The 24569-nt window shown below is 37.0% G+C and overlaps 1 protein-coding gene across 10 annotated transcripts in view; it reads right to left on the bottom strand.

Annotated features, from left to right (window-relative positions):
• The window catches only part of PPFIA2 (PTPRF interacting protein alpha 2), a 325957-nt gene extending 302243 nt beyond the window's left edge, over nt 1–23714 (bottom strand). For 5 of the 10 annotated variants that reach the window (XM_032186585.1, XM_032186577.1, XM_032186602.1 and 2 more), the window contains exons 1-2: nt 23414–23713; nt 12820–13070 (exon numbers count right to left, since the gene is read on the bottom strand). In XM_032186585.1, coding sequence (XP_032042476.1) covers nt 12820–13068 — 249 coding nt within the window. In that variant the 5' untranslated portion in view covers nt 13069–13070; nt 23414–23713. The other 5 variants (XM_032186559.1, XM_032186593.1, XM_032186613.1 and 2 more) reach the window with 3 other exon arrangements.
• Between the last annotated feature and the right edge of the window lie 855 nt (nt 23715–24569).

Below are 24569 nucleotides of genomic sequence, written 5' to 3'. Positions count from 1 at the left end.
GAGATATTATTAAACTATTCACTGTATGATAGTAATGGCATGACACAGCTGTGGGCAGAGGTAGTAAGAGCTGACACTGAAGATTGATCACCTGGGCTACACAAAATAAACACACATTTCTTTCTTAACCAGTTAAATTCGAATTATAACTGAGACCCTAAGTAGAGGTAGATGGAAAGGAAATTGACCCACAGAACCTAGTTAAATATTCAAGAAAACAGGAGAAAGGAGAAATGGAACAGGTCAATTGTTCCATTGTATATTTCAATTGTATACAGAGTCAGAATTTTTAATATTTGTTGGCTAACAAAGTTTGTGTTAGCTTATGTCAGACACAAACCACAACTCAAATAATAGTAAGATATCTGGATTTGATATGAATGTCTACAAATTAGTGAACAACAAGAAATACTCTATCTTAAAGTATCCTGTTGTTGCTGGAATGCTTCTCATATCAAGATTTTACTGCTAGTGACAAATGAATTGAATAGGCACAACGAAATCTATGTAGTATCCAGTCTTTGAAAAGTCTGAAAAGAAGTAGTGTCCTCTAGACTTTTTTTGACCAAAGATGTATACCAATGTGCTTATTCACCAATTACATGAGGTAGTATTCATTTTTCACCTTTTAGAAAAGAAAACAATGCAAATTTATTCAGCATTTTCTTGGGTGCTCATTCTTTCAATTTTTAATTCAGGATTTCATATCAATAAGCAAAGGAAGTACAAACAAAGGAATGACAAACTTAGTGTAAGAATATAATCTCCAAACTCCATCTATAAAAATATAATCTCCAAATTCCATCTCCAAAACATATTATTCCACATGGCATTTTTACTCATTAAAACCAAAGAAAAAATAATTACTTTTTTTTGGGTGGGAGATCAGAAAATGTATTTTCTGAATGTAAAATTTGTCTTGGAGTGTTCAATGTTTATACAATATTTGTCATTGTAACAGCAAAAAATAAAAAAATCAGAATTTTGCACTTCAGAGTCAAGTACTCTCATGAGCTTTGCTTTGACAATATGAATGGCAAGGAAGACTTTTGATGTGGCTACAGTCCAAATAATCATATTTGCTCAAATAGGAAAGCTAAAAACTAATGATCACAAATGTTTTTTCCCAACCAAAATGTCTTCTAGGCATAATATACCATCATATTCCTTCCCCAACTCTATAGTGTATTTGTTAAAACACTGTCCAAAGAACCCCAGAAGCATTTCAAGCAGCACTGCATTCTCATACACATGCCCTGCCTTCTGAATAAACCCATGAAAATGAAGTGTGTGGGCTATTCAGGCAGAAGATCATGTTCCATAAGAATCACAGGCACAAAGGTTGTTCCAAGAGAGGGGCTGAATTTCTGTTTATAAAACCACTGGGTTGTTTATTGTGTATTTTACTTGTTTAAATATGCAATGCAATTATTTGTTAATCGATGTAATTTCAGTGCCAAACAGGTAGTGCAAAAATTATGAGATTTGTAGCCTCTCTGCCCCTTTGCTCTGCTTGCTCATTAACTACTTGCTCTTTAAGAACTAGTTCTATCTAGCATATAGAAATACTAGATCATTACTAGTAGAACTAGTAAGTGGGAAACTTTCATACTAACTTCAATGAACTCTGGCCTAGGGCTTTATATCCTGTGTAGATTGTCTTTCACTCTACCCTTTTCATTGAGTTCTACCACTTTGATATAGAAATATAGTTTATGTATTTCTTTATTACCTATTCATCATTACCTCTTCCCTTTATCATCAGTCATTAGCAGTTGTAAAGCCCAGTTGTTTCATGGCTTCTCATTATTTTCACTTTTTTCACTTTTTTTTTAGTCTCATAGGTTTTCACTAACTTTCAGCTTAGTTCCTAGCTGAAAGTACTATGTAATGAGCATTGCTTAAATTCCTTTTCAATGGTCCCTTCTGTGTAGAACCTCACAAAAAAATAGCCTATATGGGAAAAAAAAATAAAAATCTGTAATTCTGGTTACTTTATAATTTCAAATAAACCAGCCTCCAACAGGGGATCTTATGGGAGGTCTCCAAGTATTATTTAATATTATCTACCTGTTTTTGATAGATGATTAACTGTCTTAACAAATTGCCTGTCAGAGTATTGCTATTTTTTTACAACTCATGACTGCTAAAATATGCAGAAAAACACCAAAAATTCAAAAGGAAACCAACATAATCTGATTCCAACTAGGAAAAGAATACCTAAAGGATAAGATATACTCAACAAATGATGATTTGGAACAGATTTTAAATAGACTGTAGAAATGTTATATTAAGTATAACAAGATTACTGCAGTATATGGCACATAACTTCTATCCGTAGAAATTCAGACACCTGGGGACCACATGAAACATGCACATTCGACAACATAATTTATTTTCTTCAGAGACGCCAGGAAAGCTCCACAGACTTCAGTGAGAGCTAAATTATGTGTACTTTGGAAAAAATCAAGTCTCTAACATCCTCTCATGTTTTTAAGCAAGTATATGTTATTATGGTATGGTATGGTATGGTATGGTATGGTATGGTATGGTATGGTATGGTATGGTATGGTATGGTATGGTATGGTATGGTATGGTATGGTATGGTATGGTATGGTATGGTATGGTATGGTATGGTAAGACAGACTGAATGAGATGCTTCCAAAACCTGATTATTAAATATTATGCATTTTCTTTGCTTTTAATGGAGAAATTATTAATGAAGGAATATGTATTTTCAAGAAGCTAAATTTTTGTCCTGCATTTCTGTTCTTCTTGGATGATGTTCTACATTATCTACTTTCAAGGACATGAGCAAAGAGCATCCTATCAGAGCTAAGCTTTATTAAATTGACTTATTTTTTCCTGTTTTTCCTTGATGTGACTATAGCTGTTCATAAAACTACAGTCTATGATTTTTCATGGCAACAGCCATTTATAACTCGGATATATTTATAACTTGGATAACCATCTCTGCTCTATTTTGTTGACCAGAGTCATTTTATTTTTATCTCACATTCAGTCGTGTCTTTATAAGCAGTAAGATAATGAAGCATCAATAGTTAATGTAGCAGTTGATGTACTTGGTTCAAGATAAAATAATTGGTACAGCCATGTTTATGAAGCTGATTTAGATTGAAATGGGAGTACATAGTCTTGTTGCAAGCTTCAGGCATTCACCACATGCTCCTCCTCCTCTAATGATTTGTGTTTCTGTCTTTTTTCTTTTATCAACAGCTTTTCCTTCTGCTGGACTGTCACATCAGTCCTCTTCAGTCATCAGGTATTTATTATAAAGCCCACAGTGTTGTTTTTTTGTTTGTTTGTTTTGTTTTGTTTTGCTACTGAATATACAGAACTTCATGAGTGCAAGAAAATAAACTCATACTTGAAAAGAATTCAAGTAATTACTCATATGTATGCTTTTACGTATGATGGTGCTCTATTGGGAATATGCTGGCAGTTTCAATAAAAGACGATCTAAAATGGGAGCCAACTAAAGTGTTGACCTACTCATGCTAGAGCCAGACTCTGTTTTGACAGATAATAATAGGTATCATCAACCTAATAAAATTGGTATTCACTACCATGCAAACAAGTTTTATTCACTTTTATGTAGGAAAGAAACAGCCATGGATACATGTTCTTTAAGTAACTCAGGAAGGTAAGAGTTGAATCTTTATTAAATGTTCCTAAGGTTGGCCACAACTAACAGTTCAGCACTGTGTCTCACTTAAACCACTGTAACAATAATGAATCATAGAATCATAGAATCATAGAATATCCCGAGTTGGAAGGGACCCATAAGGATCATCGAGTCCAACTCCAGGCACCACACGTCTACGCCAAAATTCAGACCATTTCGTTTGAATTCCAGAGGCTTCATCTCTCCTTTGTAGACTTAAATCCTGTAACAAAAGGTATTTACCTCAACATTTACTCTACTAGAATTAATTTAATATTTATGTTTAATGGTGCCTCACTGAACTTCTGACACAGAAAGCTCAGAACTTCTACCTCAGATACATGGGATTCTTTTCAAATTATTCTGTAGAAATGTGAGAAAAAGTAATCTTGCAATATAAAGAAAGTTAATGGAAATCTCATAAAAGCTTTTCTTACATGACAAGGTTTTTAGCACTTAAAAAAAATTCTGATTATTCATTCAAATATACAGGATAGCATTGTTAGTCTACTGTATGTTTTTCAGCATAACCAGTGGGAGAAAACGCATAATTCCATCTTCATCACAAGAACATAAGCTATTTTAAGAACAATACTGTGGGTCAATCAACTATTTCTACTCAAACAGCAACACCTGAAATTACTTAACAACTATACAGACTTAAATGAACAATTTTCAGTTATTTAAGAATTAGTGTACTTTTTCTGGTGTGCTATTTTGTAACTATGTCACTATACATGTACATATATTAAACATTAAAAAACACATACACACACAGAAAAGTGAAGGAGGGGCTTGGAATAAGGCCCTACTGACTGTTGCCTTCCTATACGTTTCCTTTCTCTGGCAGTAAAATATTAACTATTTGTCAGTATTGGAAGAAACTGCAAGGCTATCAACAAACTTCTCTAAACAGAATCCTATTAAAGCTTAATATTGATCAAATTACATAAACTGGTTCAATACAACAAGGTCATTACATTTCCCTTTTAGAATTTTCCCTTCTATCTTGCCTCCAGTAAGCATTTCCAAATAAGTGGTGTCTTATTAGATGAAATAAAACCTTAATGACTATCAGTATATTTCTACTGAGGATTTTATTATTGAATTATTGTAACTAACAGTTAGTGTTTAGCTGAAATTTGAGGGGTACTATCAGTGATCAAAGAATTCTACTGGTTATAACCAGAAAGAACATATTTTCAAATAATGCTAATAATAGCATTCATTGAAGAAAAAAGAAAAAAAAATATTTCAGTCACTTCTAGCAACATCTTGAGAAAATTATGCTTAATTAGAACCAGGTATTTAGATATCCACTACAGAGATTCATTGTAATCACAATACACAGAAAGTTGTTGGGAATAAATAATAAATTAAAAAAAAAAAAAAGTAGAGTAAGAAACTAGAACCTTTTCCTTTACATATTTCTTATGAAGACAAAAAAAAAGTCCAACTCGAATCCTTTAGTACTGTATGTTTCCCCATGTGTTATAGAGATTCTTGGTAAAGATACTTTAAATAAAATTTAAAGAGGCTAATAGAGAGACAGGCAAGTCAGTCATTCTCCTGTAATATTTAATATTAGGTCTTTGACAAAGTTGTATGTTTTTATTATGTATTTTATGAAATAAAAAAGTATGCCTTTGGTGGTTCTTTATCATTAATATAGTTTGTTGTTAGTGCTGTACAATTTCTCAGAAGAGGATGTTGCCTCAGAAATTGATTAATATTTGTCAGTAGCACACTCTTTATAGGCCTGGATAGCAAGCTCTGCTTTGCAGCGGGTTTGGACACCCTGAGTTCCAGTAGTCCCTCCATAGAATTTATGCTCTATCATCTTTAGCAATGATTAGCGTGTTTAGACTATTGTAGTTACAAGATGTCCATTTGAAATTCACTTTTTCCATAGATGTGCACAGAATTCACTTCATGTAAGTTTAGCTATCTAAGAGTTAAACACTCAAGCTAGTCATTAATGAATTTACAAAATGAACTGCCCTTTCTGATGGGCCTATTCTTCCTCATTTTCTTATAGAGAAATTCTGTACGATTAAGACTAAGAGCTTAACTTTTAGACAGCTTTATTAGTTGGGGTGAATTGTACTATAAAAGTTTAGGATTAGATACAGAGTCTGATCACCAGAACATGAAACAAGTTACAACCATGCAAAGACAATTCTGCTAAAATAAATTCTCAGTGAAATCAGAACTTAGACTTTCTGTACAAAAGCAACTGCCCAGTAAAGGACATAAAAACACAGGTAACATCCTAGAAATAAATCATACAATTAAAACTATGTATTCCTTAAATCAACAAAAATTATGCTCCATTGTATATAACCCATTTGAAAATGTCATTATAACTTCAGTAATGTATGACATTTATGTGATCTATGAATTTTCTTTTAAAAAAATGTGGTTTTTTTTTTGTTTTGTTTTTTTTTTTTAATACAAAAACTGAAGAAAATCAATGTGATACCATAAATAACAAAGCCCTGGTCAATGAATGTAGGTCATGATCTACCGCTTTCAACTGGAAAAATGCTTCACTTACAAAGTTTGCTCACAGATTATTATTCAGACTTGTAGTAGCATTTCTCTAAGCTTGGACTCTGAAGTGTGAATTCGTTAGCAACGTTTAAAATAAAAACTGATTATTTTATGAAATATGCACAAATCTTTCACAAAATTACATTCACTTAATAAAAAATAAAAGTTAAAATTTCAATATTTTATTTTTATTCAAAGAACTTTAAAATAATTTAGCATTTTCATTTAAATTATACAAATGTTTGAAATAAAATCAAACCATTGCATTTAAAAGCTTATTTTAAAATTACTTTTTTTCCAAAATCATAATATAATATAATAATCATAATATAATTCTGCTATTAGTTCAGATTCAAATTGAAAGTTACTCATAAGAACAAAAAGTTGTTACACATTTAAAATGATCCCTTAAAAAAGAGTCCAGTGATGTCTAGCTGAATTTCCAGTGTTGGGCAGGAGAAAGAGAATGACTTTGACAATTAACATAGAAATTTTCCTGACTAACAATTATTGGGACCCATTTCAGCACTATAAAGTCTTTAAAGTGCTCTAAAAACTGTTCTATTTCTTCATCTCACACAGCCATAGGCCTGTGCCACAGTGTTATCCCTTTTTTCTATTAATAAAATATTAAAGAGGTAATAGGTACAAACTGAAACACAGGATGTTTCACTTGAACATCAGGAACCATTCTTTCCTGGGAGAATAACCAAACACTGGCACAAGTTGCCTAGAGAAGTTGTGGAGTCTCTATCCTTGGAGATAACCAAAAGCTGCCTGGACATGGTTCTGCTCTAGCTGACCCTGCTGGAGCAGTCAGAAATGGTCACCTTCCCACTTCAACCACTCTGTGATTCTGTGAATATTTGGTTAATTTCTAAATAAATCACTGACCAATTGCATTATTAGTGAACAAAATATACATATTTGACTAGATTAATGACCTATGAACATCTTCATATAAACATTACCTTAGCATCTTCCATACCTTATAACTTATTTTTGAAAGAGTTAAAGAAATAATAAAGCAATCATGAAATAAGCCTAATTCAGCATTTTTTATCAGAACACAACATTTATAATTACCACAACTCTTAGGATCCTTATGATTTGTTATAAATTAAGGACATCAATTGTAATTTTTTAATGTTTGTTTATAGGCCAAATAATACTGCTGGTATTTTCCAGACAATTTAGCTTAGATGAGATTGTGGTGAAATTTGCTCGAGAAAGTTGCAAGTTACAAAACATTTTCATCTTTCCACCTCTCAGAACAGAAGTCACAGTTTCTAAGAACAGAAACTTTACTTTGGCATAGCAGTTTTTATGCTACAGAAAAATAACTTTGTGTATATATATATATTTTTACTGGACTCTAGAGTCATGACCTAAATACAATAAATTCCTGATGTAACGGAACATGCAGTGCAGACCCATGTGCACTTTCCTTGGAGGTTTCCACTGTCAACATGCAGCCTTGCAAGGAATAAACAAAGACCACTTGTGAACTAGATTTTGAATATGCACAGAACACTTCTCAACTTAACTGTACAACCACGTAATTCTAATAGTTTTAGTAGTTCAGTTTCAGACTCATGTTTCATTTTACCATTGTGACTGATTCCACAAAGTGGACTGATTGCACAAAGTGGAATCTCTCCACAGTGAAGTTTGAAATAAAAACCAGGAAGGGGTATTCTGGGTCAAGTTCAAAGTTAACCAAACGTACTATGCTCTATAATGTCTTTCACACCAGCTTCATCTCAAAACCAGTTTGCTTTGACTCTGTATTTTTCTGAGAAAGATGGATTCTAAATGTCATTTCTTGATAACTCAAGACCTTTCTCTGATGAGTGATGTATCTTTATTCATGGCACCTTATACTAATTTGTTCATCCGTCAACATTATTTTTAGATTAAAACTTTACACTCATCTTTACCTAGCCTCTCCATTTTAGTGCCTTTCCAAGAAAATTCACAAAATCACTCATATTCATTCTGAACATAGTTTCCCCAGAAGCAAGAAAATTTCAATTAGTCTTTTCATGCAGAAGTTATCACCTCTTTGCTCTAGCAGTCTTTTTCTGAATCTCTTCCAACATGCAATTGGCTCTCAATCACTACTGAGCCAAAACACAGACAATAAGGTTCAAACCACCCCTTGGTTCAATAACACTTGCCTATTTCTAATACAAATCTTTTATGTAATGCATCACCAAATTATATTTGCTTCATTCACACTCACCTCTCAATAGTTGCCTACAATCATTCTATAATATGTATTTTCCCTCTCTAAATAAAAGGCCAGAACATATTTTATCTTTATTAACTGCTAGAGATAGGGTCCTCATCTTTGTACTGTGCTATTTCATCCTACCTTATTACTCTTGTTGTACTGTAATATCATGTTCATTCTCTTAGTTGAATATTTGACATAATTTTGTCATCTAAAATTTCTACTGTCTTGCTCCTATTTCCTGTGTTCAAATTAATAACAAAAATTGATCCCCAAACATATTCTTAATGAATTGAATCTACCAACTTCCTTTCATCCTGTCAATGTCTACTATAAGTGACATTTTTTCCTATCTGTCATTTATTGTTTACCTAACTAACTTATATGTAGTCATTCAAGTGACTACTTCAGAAGAAGTAGTGGCCACTTCAGAAGATAGCTAGTTTAGGGATGTCATAGTTCCCTAGTCTAACACTTGAGGTAGCAAAAAGTGATATGCAGTTACTCTGTATAAAGATAATTTTGGCAAATCCTTGTCACAATTTTACATTAACTTTTTGACTTATTATTACTTTTTCCTCCAAAATAAATTTTAAAGTCTTCTCTGTAATTACATTTAGTACAATTGGTCTGTAATTGCCTGCTCATTTTTTCCTCCTTCCTTAAACACATCTGTTCTGTTAAACATAGATGTTCATAAGGTTATGACTGCTAATCTAATAGAACTAAACAATATTTCAATTATAGCAATATAACAGGAAAACTAAATATTTGTAACTCAAAATTGAAATAAATAGATAACTATACATTCCCCTGTTGCAGTACAGAATACTATAGAAACTTAGAGCCATCTAAACACATAGTTTGCATTTTGGTTATAGTATTTGGCTCCAACTGTAGCTGTATCAACATTAACTACTATCCCAACCTCCATATTCAATATACCTGGGAGGAATACAGAGACATTGTCCAAGTAACCAGGGATCAGGCTAGAAGTTCCCACTGACTGGAAGAGGAAAACATAACCCCCATTTTTAAAACAGGAAAAAGGAAAACTAGCAGAACAACAGGCCAGTCAGTTTCACCTCTGTGCCCAGAAAGATCATGAGCAAATCCTCCTGGAAACGAAAGCACATGGAAAACAAAGAAGTGATTGGCGACAGCCAACATGGCTTCACTAAGGCTTCAGAAGTGGGCCCAATTGCAAGGTCCTGCAACTAGATCAGGGCAAACCTAAACACAAATACAGGCTGGGCAAGGAATAGATTGAGAGCAGCCCCGGAGAGAACGACTTGGAGATGCTGGCTGATGAGAAGCTCAACATCGCCCAGCAATATATGCTTGCAGTTGCAAGCGACACCCGTATCTTGGGTTCTATCAAAAGAAGTGTGGCCAGCAGGTCAAGTGAGATAATCTTCCCCCTCTACTCCACTCTTGTGAGATGCCACTTCCAGTACTGCATTCAGCTCTGGGGCCTCCAACACAAGAAGGACATGGACTTCCTGGATTGAGTGCAGAGAAGGGCCACAACAATTATCAGAGAGCTGGAGCACCTCTCCTATGAAGAAAGGCTGAGAGACTTGGGGTTATTCAGCCTGGGGAAGAGAAGGCTCCAGGGAGACTTTATAGCTGCCTTCCTAGCTAAAGGGGGTCTACAAGAAACCTGGGGAGGGCCTTTTTACAAGGGCGTGTAGAAATACAAAGGGTGATGGCTTTAAAGTAAAAAGGTAGATTTAGATTATATATAAGAAAGAAATTCTTCATTATGGGGGTGGTGAGGCACTGGGACAGATTACCCAAAGAAGCTGTGAATTCTTTATCCCTGGAAGTGTTTAAGGCCAGGTTAGATGGAGCTTTATGCACCATGGTCTAGTGGAAGGTGTCCTTGCCCATGGCAAGGGTGTTGGAACTAGATGATCTTTAGGGTCCCTTCCAAGTCAAACCTTCCTATGATTCCATGATTCATTCTATATTTTCAAATGTTTCTTAAGATAACAAAAAAAATCAGTGCCCTAACAAAAAAGTGTTGGAACATAACTGTGTCAATATGTACTTTCTAGATGCAAAGCACTACGTAAATGCTAAGAAATAATTGTTTTGAAAACTTCTCAAGAAATCAAGAGATAAAAGAAATATATTCAGATAAAGCAAGACTCATTAGATGTTACTTTATAACTAAATAATAGTCATCACTAATGGTAGGGGTATGGTTGGACCAGATGATCTTGAAGGTCTGTTCCAACCTTAATGATTCTATGATTCTATCATATAGAGTACTTGTGCATTCTTCTAAATGGAGTGAACACAGAATTCTTCCTCTCAATAATAAAGGTCCCTGGTAGCATTTTGTCATAGATCTCAGTCAACCAGCTAACACAGCAAACTTGCTATTCATAACACCTTAAACAAAAAAGAAAATGATAAAAGTACTATGTAGGATTTCCCAGGTCCAGAAAGGAAGCTAAACAGCATGGCAGTCATGCAAGTTATTTTCTTGGAAGAATATATTATGAGAATGCTATGTTACTAAGCCAGTGTTCTGTACTTATAAAAACAGATTTTTACAGAACTGAATTACTTACATGAAGATCTAGACTATCTAATTGATGGGGAAAAAAAATCTGGTTCTTTTTTGAAGTGTAAGCAGTATGTCATACAGTTTCTTCTATGGTAACCTTGCATCTCTACTTATATATGTGTGGATGAATACTACCTGAAGTGTGCATGGCGTAAATGCTAAGTGTGTGTCTGACAAATACATTACTTGTACGGACTGCAGAGCCCTACAGTTCAAAGCCATACACCACCAACATTTACTAGAAGTATTAAAATTTAAAATCACATCACGTTCTAGTTCCTTAAAATTTCTGTTTGTTTTACGTACTGTATCACATTGCTGCTGAACATTATTTTCCTTACCTAATCTCCTAGATTTTAGCAAGAGTTTTGCTTTTGTGAGGCACATAAACATGAAGGCTTAGACACCTGCTAGCGCTCAATAGGAACACCTCATTATGGGCTCAATAGTGAGTGCCTCTGTACTAAGCAGCACACTGAATAGGGAGGTTCACAAATGCATAACCTCTCTTCTTCATATTTCTTGCAAGAAATCTTAGAATAAATAATATATTCTGGTTTTTGCTTATTCTTTTACATTATTTTATGAAGAATAGATATAGAAATAGAAAGGGTCAATTGCCTACAAATTTGAGAAAAACAAACAAGCAAAAACCATTGATTTTACTGTATATCAGGTTCATTGCTGCTCCTTTTTCTTTGACCCAAGCCACGTGCAGCCATTCTTATTGCCTGAAGATAGTGTTTGAGGTGCAAACCAATACTTTCAAATGATTACGGTTTCTTCTTTTCAGTCCTATCCCATGGTATTTCAATATCTTTCTCTGGTCAGTCCTTAAGCAACTGTTTCCCTTTCCAGCTCCAGTGGGTGCCTTTTTCCTTTTCTGTCTTCAAGAACGTACTTACTGATTCAATTTATCCTTTCCACTTTCTTCTTACAATCATACAGCTTCCTCTCTCTCTGTCTCTCTAGTCACTGTCTAACTGGTATACGTCTATGCCCAGGCTCTCAGGGTTACAATCAAAACCTCTAGCAAGAGACAGTTGGGAAATGCAAAGAAAATAACATGGAGAAAAACTGCTTTTTGACACATGGTGTATTTGCAACCTCAGGGCAGATATGCCGGCTGAACTCTTATATTTCTCTGCTTTTAATACTAATGCAAAATAATTTTATACTGAAATAACGGCCTGAAGTATAGCGTCATATTATTATTTAACTGAAGTAATGTATTTTCAGTTCCTAAAAGAGACAAAAGGAATTTTATATAATGATACTTATATAATTATTTTAAAATTGAACAAAAATATGAAAATGCCAGCTGGTTTTCCTTTTGTGTGTAGTACTTTATTTGACCTACATAAACTAATTTTATTTGTTGTAATACTAGTTAAAAACTCTTATCTGGAATAGAGTCTGTAGGAAATTTCCTTATTCTTCTTACTTCATTCCCACAATTAGATCTTTAATTTAAAAGATCCCTAATCTCTTTTAAGTGCTAGAGCAACAGCCAAAAGAACCAGTAGCTATAGGCTTCCACCTTGCTCTCCTTGGAGTCAACAACATTACTCCTGCTCACAACATTGAAGAGAAGATAGGTCCCAAAGAGGGCAAGCCAGATACTACTAAATCCATAGGAGTTCTGCAGCCGACCTCAATGGGAGCAGAATTTGGCCCTCAAGGAATACATATGGATTAGGGTTAAAGTCAATGATTAACTAGAAAAATGGTGAACCTAAAAAAAAATTAAAAAAATAAGCTACATACCTGAGGCAGTGCTGAGTTAAGCTGTCGCTGGAGGGAGTCTCTGTCATAGATGACATCCTGTAGGCGTTGCTGTGCAAGTGACAAGCTTTCCTGTGTCTCCCGAAGAGTGTCAAGGAGACGGTCCCTTTCATCCAGCATGTTCACCATCAGCTGCTCAAAGTGAGAATCCGAGTCCGAGCCGCTGCTTTGGGACCCCCGTTGACTCATCGGGGTGTCCTCGTTTATCGTGGGCATCACTTCGCACATCATCTCTTTAAAAATACAAATCAAGAAAAAGCTCCTCAGTAGAAAAATATTTGAGGGGATTTCATAAGAGGAATTAATTCTGTCACATGGATACAGTTAGTAGATTATTGCACTGTTCCCTCATCTAAACTTTGTGCTTTCAATGTTAATCAGATGGTCGATAGATAGCAATTAAATACAGTGACTAATTCCACACAGCAAACATTTTGAATGTGCATCCTAAACTGAAGGAAGGACTGGATGAAGATGGAGAGTAACAGAATATTTTAAATTATTAGTAGTTTTGTAAATAGCACTCTTTAAAAGTGACAAAAAAGACCTCCTCTGCAATTGCAGCCTCCCTCTCTTACTTTATATTGCTGCTGAATTGTTGGCATTGATGCCAGTAGTTGCTATTAATTGCTGGATTTTTTCCTGCTCTAGGCATTTCTACAGTACATCTCAGGCTAACCATTGATCCAGCATCATGCTGCCTTAACAATACCAGGTTAATCTATTTTTCTATCTAGTTATTCCCACCCTCAGGGGAAATTATTCTCCAGTGAGCTTGTTCAGCAAGAGGTCAAGAACTAGAAACCCTCTGCTAATTACCATCCATGTGATATCTTATGCAAATTGAATTACTAGGGAGAGAATCACTGTTATTTTGTAAGAACAGTCCCAAGCAGTACAAGTAGTATTACCTAGTCCCATTCATCATTTATAATGTAAATCTCAAAACCTTAGAATGTATATGGGGAGATGCTTATGCTAAGAGATAATGCATTCAGCAGATGGAAAACAAACAAACAAACAAACAAACAATCACAAAACATGACAGCTCTCAAAGCTTAGATTAAAAAAAAAAAAGATAAAAGATTGTATTAGTAATAGATGGCATCTACTATAGAAATAGAAAGTTACCCCAAGAATCAGAAGTTGTTTTTCTAGTATGACTATGTAAAGCAGACGACTTTTTACATAGTTGAGTCTTAATTTCTGAAAATTCTCATACTGTAAGCAACTCCCAGAAACCCTTTATCTCAGCAAGTGGGACAAAGGTGCTTTTCATTCATCTAGTGGAAGTTAAAATCCTTATGTACATATTTGCTGTGGTTCTTATAGATGTAAACTTTGTTGTTTACATGTTGTTGATATATTTCTATTGTTAAGTGTGCCGTCATATGAGATTCTCACAATTTCACAACCTCATATGACTGTTAGCTCTATGTATTCTTAAATCTGGTCTGCTTTCCCAAAGTAGTAAAATTGAATTTGTGACAGTGAAAATTATGAAAAATGGCTGTTATGTTCTGGCTGTTACAGAACGTAACCTTGTTGATCTGTGAGTTGGTCCTGTGTTCAAGACCAGGTTGAACAAGGCTGTGGACAACCTGAACTAGTGGGTGGCATCCCTGCCCATGGCAGGGGGGTTGGAACTAGACGATCTTTAAGGTTTCTTTCAACCCAAGCCATCCTATGATGATAACTTAAAGACATTCCATACAATAGGGAAAAAAAGAGCTAAGACAATATACTTAATTCATTAAAAGTAACTCTTCTTACCATCATTAAATCACAAACAATCCTCATGCTAACAATGCTTGCTGCTAAGATTTTCTGGAAAATCAACATAGCTTCACTAGGATTAGCTGGTCTCAGTCATATTCAGAATGTTAATGCAGAATTTAGTATTAATTTTCGGTTCTTCAGCAGATGTGATAACGAGGGAAGTTGGCGCCAAACACTGGTATTTCAGCATGAATTATCAGCTACCACTGCACAGCTTTCATAGGCAATAGCTTCACTACTGAAGTTTCAGGTTGGTCTCAATCCTGTTTTTAAAATGTCTGTTATGGAGGCAAGGTAAATGTTGTTTGTGACTATTTTACAGGCTAGCAATTAATTAGGTGCAAGAGAAGCAGATAATAGCTTAAAGTGATACATGCTGAAGTTCCTCGTATCTCCAATAAAAGGGTCAGGTAAATTTACTCAGGATTACCTGATCCAATGCTGCGTATCTCCATTACTCATGAGCTTCAAAATTTTCTACCCCAGAAACCTTTTCCTTTCTGAAACTGTAGGCTCCACTAGGATGCACCACAACATCCTTTCATACTGAGATGATATTAATACATCAGTGCCTCAATCACCATAAAAAGCTACATATTTAAAAACATTTGCACCATTAGAAACTGATTTTCATGGTTCTTGCCACTCCGTCTTCTGAGCATGGACAGTGCGTACTGTGAGGCACCACAGATAGGGGAGTGACTAAATTCTGCAGCTGCACCAGCAGAATGAGCTAGTACCCATCCTCCTACACTTCAATTTGCCTGCAGAGTAAAATTCCCAGCTTTTGGGAATTTGTGCTGATGTAACTTTATGTCCACTGTCCACACATATCTTGAGATGTGGGACTACCACCACTGTCTCACCTCCATGATCCTCATGTGTCATGGGAGGACATTTCACTCGATGTGGCCATCACTCTTTGGAGTGCCTACACCCAGGTGCTACCTGTGGCTAACCAGTTTGGGACGGTCAAGTTGACAGTGAGCAAAGGGAGTGATAAAACATCCAAGGCCATCTGCCACATTCTCAGTTTAATCACACCTTTCCAGGATGTATCGGGTGGCCAGAGACCAAAGTCTCTGCATGCCCATTCTTCAATAAAAGATCAAGGCATAATTCAGACAGTCATTGAACCTTCTCTGCCTCATGATGGCACATCAGTGTCTCATGGGACACATATCTTGCCTCAGGGGATTCTCACAGGTGTACTCTGAATGATGATTCAAGGAACTACCTCCAATGTCCTGCACATGCAGATGAGGATTATGGTCTGAATGGCATGGTATGCACTACCACTGCTCATATGCAGTAGTGCAATTTTTCACACTTTTTCAACATTGCTGTGCATAGGAAAACAGGTAGGGAAACCTCTATGCAGTTGTCTGCATACCTGTTACCATCTTAGCACCTTTCTCAAAATAGAAATAAAATCTCCTCCTATAGTCATTAAGGGAATGTGAGAAGTCACATGTATGTGGGGTTGTGGGACAGCCATGGAAACCACAAGTTGACTGTTCTTGACATGCCTTCTCCCTGCAAGCTGCTGCATTCAAGGAGGGGGGTAGATGAAGCACTATGTTTATTTTGAAAGCCTGGGCTGCATTATCCTGACATGGCACAAGTAACTAACTTGGGCTGTGAGTAAGACCGCAGAGGAGGCAGGGAGCAGGTGAGCAGATCCTGATGTAGGCAGTTGCTATTTGGAAGTTTTCTCCCACAGCTCACAGCCCTGGGAGAATCTTTAAAAGGTACAGCAGTTCCTGCATTCAGATTGGTGAGGTACATTGCTTTCTCACTGTTTGGAGATCAATGCCATTGTTCCGTTGGAACCACATACATCCTTTCCCCATGCTCAGCTTAAAGACAATATAGAAAAGCTGGAAGCTAAGCTGGGCCAGATCAGGAGTGCTGGCAGGGTGTGACAGAAAGGATGTATTGATGCTTGCAGTGGTGAGGAGCAGGAAAAAAGGGAATCCTGCCTGTCCCCACATGGATCTTTTCTGGGAGGCAACAGTGAACACAGGAGGCAACACAGGAACAACTTTGAAGGAAATCCAATTCAAAATCCAATCCAAAGAGTTCTTCTGGGTCATCAACCCAGAAAACAGTAGCAAAAATTCAGATAATTGCAGGTCTGTTATGGGGCTCCCAAACAAAGATTTCTTGCAGCTTTTCATGAAAGAAATATATGCAATGCTGCCCAAATTACAATGATTTGTATCTTCTTTCCTTTAGAAAAACATTATTTTTTTTAAACGTTATCTGGCATTTATTACTCTCATACCTGCCAGCAGATGGGATGCTTTCAATGTCCTGAGGCTGCCACCATTTAACACTATTCCCATGAAATGCTGGCCTTCTTCCAGCACATGTTTAAGAACAGAGACATTTCCCCAGGACCTTATTGCACCCTTTATAAACTTTCTGCTTGATAGAAGAATCAAAACACTGTGAATATTTGAAGAATTTTAAAGACATGGAAAAAAAAAAAAGAGTAAAAAAGAAAAACAAGGTTCAGTGAGGGCAGTTGCAACAAAAGATAGGGCAGGTAAAGCAGAGAAAGGACACTAAACTGACGAAAGTAAATAGAGGAGGAAGTGTCAACAAACAGACTGATCACAATTTACTACTAGAAGATTGGCAGCTGAGGACAAATAGCTGAGGCTCATATGCATTTGGTTCTTTATATAGCAAGTGAATCATGTCAGGGAGTTGTATGAATTCTTGAAGTTTCCAGAGCCTTCTGATGGTGCACAAGTATTAGCCAACCCATGGTTAACCACATGTTGATGTGGTTCACACGTGGGGTCAGGGCATTACATTTCAGAGCAAGCTTTCAGGTTAATTATACATGTAGCTGGAAGGAATTTAGTTTGCACACACCGAAAGCACAGAAAGATACAAGCCAACACAATGCAGATGGCAACAACTGTGGAATTTACATTAAAACATAAAATAAAAATAGTATTTCTCTGAACAGTTAGGTCTGATTGTTTATATGGTCACATCCTGAGTAGTTGTAATTATTTTTTAAAATTTCCAGTTGGGATAGTGGGCAACTTCTGATTTCCCTTTGAAGTAATTTTCAATTTTAAACCTAAAGCTGGTGATTAAAAAACCCTAAACCCCAACAATTTTCTATTCTGGTTTCATAATATAATCAACTGAAATATTTCATAGACTGAAATCAGAAGGCATCACTATAACTACTTAGTCTTGACCCACTAATCACAGACTACAAATCTGTGTTAGGCTAAAGTGTATCTTACAGAAGAAAGATTTCGAACATTAAACCCTTAAAGTGATTTCTCTAGTAAAATAACCAACAATAGTCATTCTTTCTGTGAAAAATATATGTCTTTTTCAACTGTATTTCTGGGGAAGACACAATTACACTCAAAGCTGAAGTTCTTAAAGGCTCAGAAAAATTGGAAGGCCCACTTCTATTGTGTTTTAGACCTAAGGTGCCACATGCATTTTTGTGCCTGATCCATGAGTTTACAGAAGTTTTGATATATCTCATACATTTCACTACATAGGCGTCGTGGTTTGTTTTTTTTTTTGTTTTTGTTTTTGTTTTTTTTTTTTTTAAATAGACAGGTCAGATGCATGTCAGACCTACTGGATCTAGATACAGTTCAGGAAGAACAGATCCATGCATGTCTGGTAGATATTTGTCTCAAGTATATAATTTATGTTAATCCATGTAAGATTATTAATTCCACCCAGAACAGAACTCAGGAGGTTAAAATGGGGACCATGGGTAAACTCCCTTTTCAGCCACCACTCTTAGCTTCTTCAAAGACTGGGTATGCTGATAGGTCTTGATTTTCTAAACCAGGACTTTTGAATGAACTAAATACAGTTATAAACTGACACCTGGCTATTTCTTGTTTTCTTTTTATGCTTATCAGCCCATGCTTTGAACTCCTGCTCCCTTGCCATGCTACTGGCTGCATATAACTGTACAGAGATAGCCCCAACAGATTCAGGCTTTAGTTTTCCAGCTCTGCACATTTCTGATTTTTTAATTTTTTTTTTTTTTGACAACATGATAGGTTGTTAGTTTCTCATTCAAGTTCATGTTTTCACTGAAATTCAGACACAAAAATAAGTTCATCTAGTCTTTGTATGTATTTTAATGCCTCCATTTGCTCTGGATGTGCCAGCTGCTGTATTAAGATTTTTGTTATTACCTAGGGTAATATTCCTTTTAATAATATACTACAAGGCAATTACCATTACATATCTTTGATGAGTCCTGTTAGGGAAAAAGAATTCAGAGCTGACAGTTACAGTAAATGGGGGATGAGCAAACACAAACAGCTATGTGCATGGAGCATCAGAATCCCTTCTCTGAAGCTTGCAACAGAACACTTGAATTGTATTGCCACAATTCTAAGTTGCAAAGTAACTTCTTTTTAATTTCAATTTTCAGGTACTTGGATGAAATACAAGCAAAACTGGTGTGTACAAATCTCTGCCTTAAACTTCAGAAATGTAAAATAATTGCTGACTTTTCTTTTATTGTCCAAACTTACTCTAAGCAACCTGATCTTATTCTGACATTGTCCCTGCATTGAGCAAGCAGTTGGTGCAAATGATCTCCACAGGCCTCTTCTACACTGAATAATTCCATGTTTCTGGAGATAGCTTTAAGTTGAAAGAATTTACTTATTTACCACAGATATTCTGAAATGTAATATACACTTAAATGAGGCTGAAGAGAAATTTGAAATAAATCTAAACAAACAACAAAAACAAAAAACACAACAACCCGACAACTCCACGTTGTGGCTCACCTCATTGTATTCATGAGTATGGTCACATTTTCAAAAAAAAAAAAAAAAAAGAAGAAGAAGAAGAAGAAAAGAAAAGAATAGAAAAGAAAAGAAAAGAAAAGAAAAGAAAATACAGATAATTGCTCTTTGTCAGAAAACATACACAAGAAGAATAAACAATTACCACTGATTTATCACTGCATGATAAATTGCCATGTCTTAGAAAATTGTAAACTTAAAGTTTGAAAAGTCTTATAGCTCAATATGCCCTACTTGCTTTCTGGCTTTACTTATTCAAATGCCTCAAACAAAATAAAAGTTTGAAAAAAAGAGTTTAATGCTTTACACTTTTCAGCTACCCAGTAAAGCAAATAACAAAAAAATATTTTCAGAATAAAGATTGAAAAGCTGTTGAAGCCTAGCTTGGCAGGGGAACACCTATGTAAGGAATGACAGTAGTTAATTGGTATATGCTCTTTCTAGAATCACAAAAGAAGAAAAAGTACATAAATATTTTTCCCTAGAATTCAAACACCAAAGTTGTTCTTATTTGAGGTCTGAATATAAAGTCAACATTTGTAATATAAATAAGGGCATGTACATTGCATGTACATGTACTCAGTACATGTACATGTACTCAGTACATTTAGGAAGTTTTCTGAATACTCCATTAGAGAGAAATAAAAATATGGATACATATTCTTGTCAGGGAAAATAAGAACAAAAGCAAAAAACTTCCTAACACCATTCTTTCTTAAAAATAAATAAATGAATAAAGTTTCTGGTGTTAAATAGATTAAACTCAGAAATTTGTAACCAGCTATGAGGAGTCAGCTCTGTGGAGTCTGAGTAAATTCCCAATGAAGTTATTTACTAAGGACTTTTGTACCAAGACTCTGGTCATATTAAAGGAAGATAAAAAGATTAAGAAAGACTACTTCAGGCATTCAGGTTGGTTTCCTAGCTTGATACCTCAAATCATAACTAAGCAGCGGTGCCCAACCATCTATTAGCAAGACCATACAGCTCTGTGACACTTGAGGAGAACTTTGGGTTGCTGCCCCCAGAAAACTGAGCCAGAAAGGGGAAGAAGGAAAAGGGATGAGAAAAACTTTCATTAAGCATCCTGTTCCTCAAGAGTAGGTGAGGAACAGGCCAGACACCTATCTCACTCTGTCAGGGTATGAGTGACGGCATACTGAGTTACACCTGAGGGAACACAACCATCCCAGAAAGAACATTGAGGGAGTTGGAATTTGTTTCAGTGGTTGTGCAGGAACTGCAAGTGGTGGATTAAACACCTCTGTCCCACATGTCCAAGACCACAGATGTTGATGAAAACCAAATAAGTCTCTGTGTACATTATCCTCTGCAACACTTCCATGTGGCCAGGACTGCAAAAAAGAGGAAGGAGTGGCAGGAAAGGGTGACAGATGCTTCATTAATACCTAAATATGCATTGCATACCTCTTCATTCAATGGAAATAAAAAAAGAAATTGTGTTACTTCTCCAGAAAAAGGATGACTTGCCCTGTAGTAATATAGCTTAACCTACGCTTGAATAATCCAAGTCAACCATAAGAAGACTTTTCAAACGTGTTTTTCTTTAAAAAGAAAAATAAAAACTCCACTAATACTGAAGTTGGTATCTCTGCAGTAAAACATTTACCTTTTTACCAAGTATTCTAAATGTAAGTAAAACAATCCCTCAATGCAATATATATATATATTTTTAAGTCATCAGCATTTTATCTTTAATACACAAACACTCTCTCAGGTTCCTCAGAAGGCACAGAGCATAAATGACAACTCCCTTGCTCAGGAAGCACATGAAGTGCCTATGGCTCTCACAAACTTCAACAGATACTGAACCTGTGCAGCACCTTACAACCATCTCACCCCCCTCTGAGAGCTTTTGAAGAAGAAGCAGGATACAGACAAATTACTGCTTCCCTTAAAATCCACATAGCACATGTGGACCTAGAAAGAGCCTGACAGTTAGGCAATGTAATAACCATGGAATTCTTCTACTTAGAAACAAGCCAATTCAAGCTTATGTACTTATTTTAATAGTATTTCTAGACCTGAAGTGCTCAGGTATCAAAGCCATGCTTACACAATGGCAGCCTGTGAAGCATGTTAAAGTTCTCTAAATACACACTCTTCCTCATCCACTGTGTATCCACTACGAAAATCATGGAAAAATCTATTCTTTCCAGGCTGATTGGTTCCTATTTCAGTGTTTTCTCCAATGATTTGCATGAAGCCCAACTGCTTAAGTTCATGACAATTCTATCATGGACTTCAGTGGGTTTGTAATGTTTATACGGATGATTGGAAGTCACTAATATAGGCAAGACATCAACCTCCTGTCATTTTACTATTTCCAAAGAGGAGCATAAAGAATACACATGTATGTTACACTTGATAAGTGAGCATGCTGGATGTTATTGGACTAGAGCCTACAATATTATGAGAAATCATGACCAAGATTTCTCTCTAATCACAAAGCATTCAACTGACAAAAAGCAACCACTGTTTAAAATGAGTGAGGGGAAAGAATGTGATTCACTGTCATTGCATTAAAGATTTTTCAGCTTGTATGAAAAAATGTCAAAACCAATCTATAGGGTTAGCTGCATGATGTCTCCATTAAGAGTGAACTGAATATTAGTTCAATTAGGAATTCTGAAGCTCAGTTTAGACCTTCAGATGAGTAAATGGGCAAAAATTGCAACAAACAGCATAGCGTATGCCCACCCTTAGTTAGAATTGTTATGTAAGGCATTGCTAACTAAATTGATAGCAATCCTCATGTATCTTCTATCTGCAGATGCTGATAATCATGTATGGACCAGGTTTGAAAGTGCATCCCCAATACTGACTTTTCCTAAAACTACTTGAATTGTCTGTGATATATAAGTTGTAAAGGTGGAAAATGACAAAGTTGTCATCTTTCTTCTCATTGGACCCCACCCTATTTGATATCTTCTCTCGTTTGTCCAAGAATCTGGGAATTACTTTTTTTTTTTAATATGAATTCTATAACAAACATCTCTACATTTGCATGTAGCCTGGGACTAATTTACCAGCTGGACGTCTTTCACTTGTGCGAGGTCTGAGAATAAGAAGACAGAGTAATACTTGGCTACTGCCTGACAAAGGCTCTTAGGCAAGCATTCATTTTGCTCACCTTGAAGGCTACCACCTTAGATGTACCACCTTAGATGTAAATTTAATTTTATTGCTTCACCTTTTTGTCCACAATTGGTTTTAAAAGCTTGGTGCTTATTTATTATTATTTTTTGTATATTCAGCTGCTTGATTTGCACACCAAGGTTGAGGAGTCATTTCAAGTTACTTATAATTTTGCTGCAGGAAAGATAAGTAGAAATCTAACTAGCATATATTCTAGGCAGTCCATAGTGACATCAGCTTGAAAACTCATTTCATTGGATCATTCTGGATATTTTGCATTTACAAGCTATTTTTTTTTTCCAAATTGTTAAACAGACACTGTGGCTAATAAAACCATTCTTTCCGCGATTATGTCTTTTCAAATGTTCTCAGCAAGATCGCTCTAAAGCAGCAGAGTAATTCCATAAGGAAAATCCTTCCTATTGTCTGAGTTGCATTACACGCATATTCCTCCTCCTAGTTAACTCCTTACCTGCCAGTCATCACTAAACTATGATATCACCTTTAACAGAAGCATCCTGCACTTCTACATAGGAGGGGCAATCAACAATGATACCTTAAATAAAGGACTCATTTCAACTATTTGTTCTTTGTGTCGTATCTCCCTCAATCACATCAACAGAAAAGAAGTTGACTTCATGATTTTTACTCTGAAATTCCCCAACTCCCAACTCCCATTACAGAAACACATTTAAATAATACAACGCACACTACAGCAAGAGGCAAATTGCAAAATTTTGCATTTGCACCTCACCTCCCAGAGGATGTCGGAGATAAGGAGGGAAGGTCTAACTCAGAAATAGAGGGTTCAGTACCTAGTGGCTTTTATTTCGGCGTCTGCTATTTCACTTGATCAATAACAACCGCAGTCTCCACCGGCTTCGAGCGGGGACTCACACAGCCGAGCACTCCTGGAGCATCTTCCTAGCAATGGTGACACAGGCGTTGCTCCGAGAAACCCCAAGCCCCCGCACTCGTCCTCCGGCAAGACTGGCTGCTTGGCACCTCGGCATTTTCTTCGGTCACTTCGTCAGCAGCCAAGAGGAGAAGCATCCATAGGAAAAATGGCATATTACAAATTTTGCTTTGAGAAGCAGAGCTCGGCTCAGACCATTGTCAGGAGCAGGAGGGGGGGGAGCGGCTCTTAAAGCTCCAGCAGCCCCTTTCAAGCAACAGCATCTTTGCAGCTGGAGGCAAGATATTACAGTGGGGAGGGGCCAGGGCGAAAGCATCTTTCTTTTATTTCTCATCTTTTGTTAAACTTAGCCGAGTGCTATCCGGCTCCCCTGGTTCTTCAGTACCTCCCAGGCTAATTCTTCCTCCGCGCGTGACTGAGGTCCACACGCACACACGACTGCGTGATGAAAAGCGACCGCGGCTTTCTGCTTCACAGCGAGAAACCCTCTGCCGCTGCCCACCGCCGCCTGGCAGGCACCGTGCCGGGGCTGAGCTGGGCGCTGCGGGGCAGCAGTAAAAGCAAGCCCCCATGGCATGTCCCCACGGCATGTCGTGTCCCCGCCGCAGGAGCCCCCATCGCTGCCGCCCACCGGCTGCCCGGCGCCGTCCTGCCCTAGTGCCGGGCGATGCGTGTGTAAAAAAAGCCGGGCGGCACACGGGGCTCCTCCACAGCGAGCGCTTGGCGAGCGGCACTACATCTCGTCTAGTCGGGCGTGTGGTGTTTAAACCCTGCCATCTGCTGCGCTCCCACCGCGACAAAGCAGCGGGAATGAGTATGTGCTGCAGCCCAGCAGCCCAGGCACGGAATTAACGCTGCGCACTTGGCAATGCCAGGCGTGGGCCCCCGAGCCCGCAGCCCGGGCGTGAGACACCGCCGCGGGCGGGAGCGGGCGATGGCCGGGGGCGGCGGAGGGAGGCAGGGAGGGATGGAGGCAGGGAAGGAGGGCGGCTGCGGGCGCCGCTGGGCTGGGCGCGCTCCTCGTCGGCGGGGACTTCCCCTGGAAGCCGCCGCAG

The sequence above is a fragment of the Aythya fuligula genome, chromosome 1 (assembly GCF_009819795.1).
Source record: "Aythya fuligula isolate bAytFul2 chromosome 1, bAytFul2.pri, whole genome shotgun sequence".
Classification (NCBI taxonomy): domain Eukaryota; kingdom Metazoa; phylum Chordata; class Aves; order Anseriformes; family Anatidae; genus Aythya; species Aythya fuligula.
This window is presented reverse-complemented; position numbering and strand designations above follow the sequence as displayed.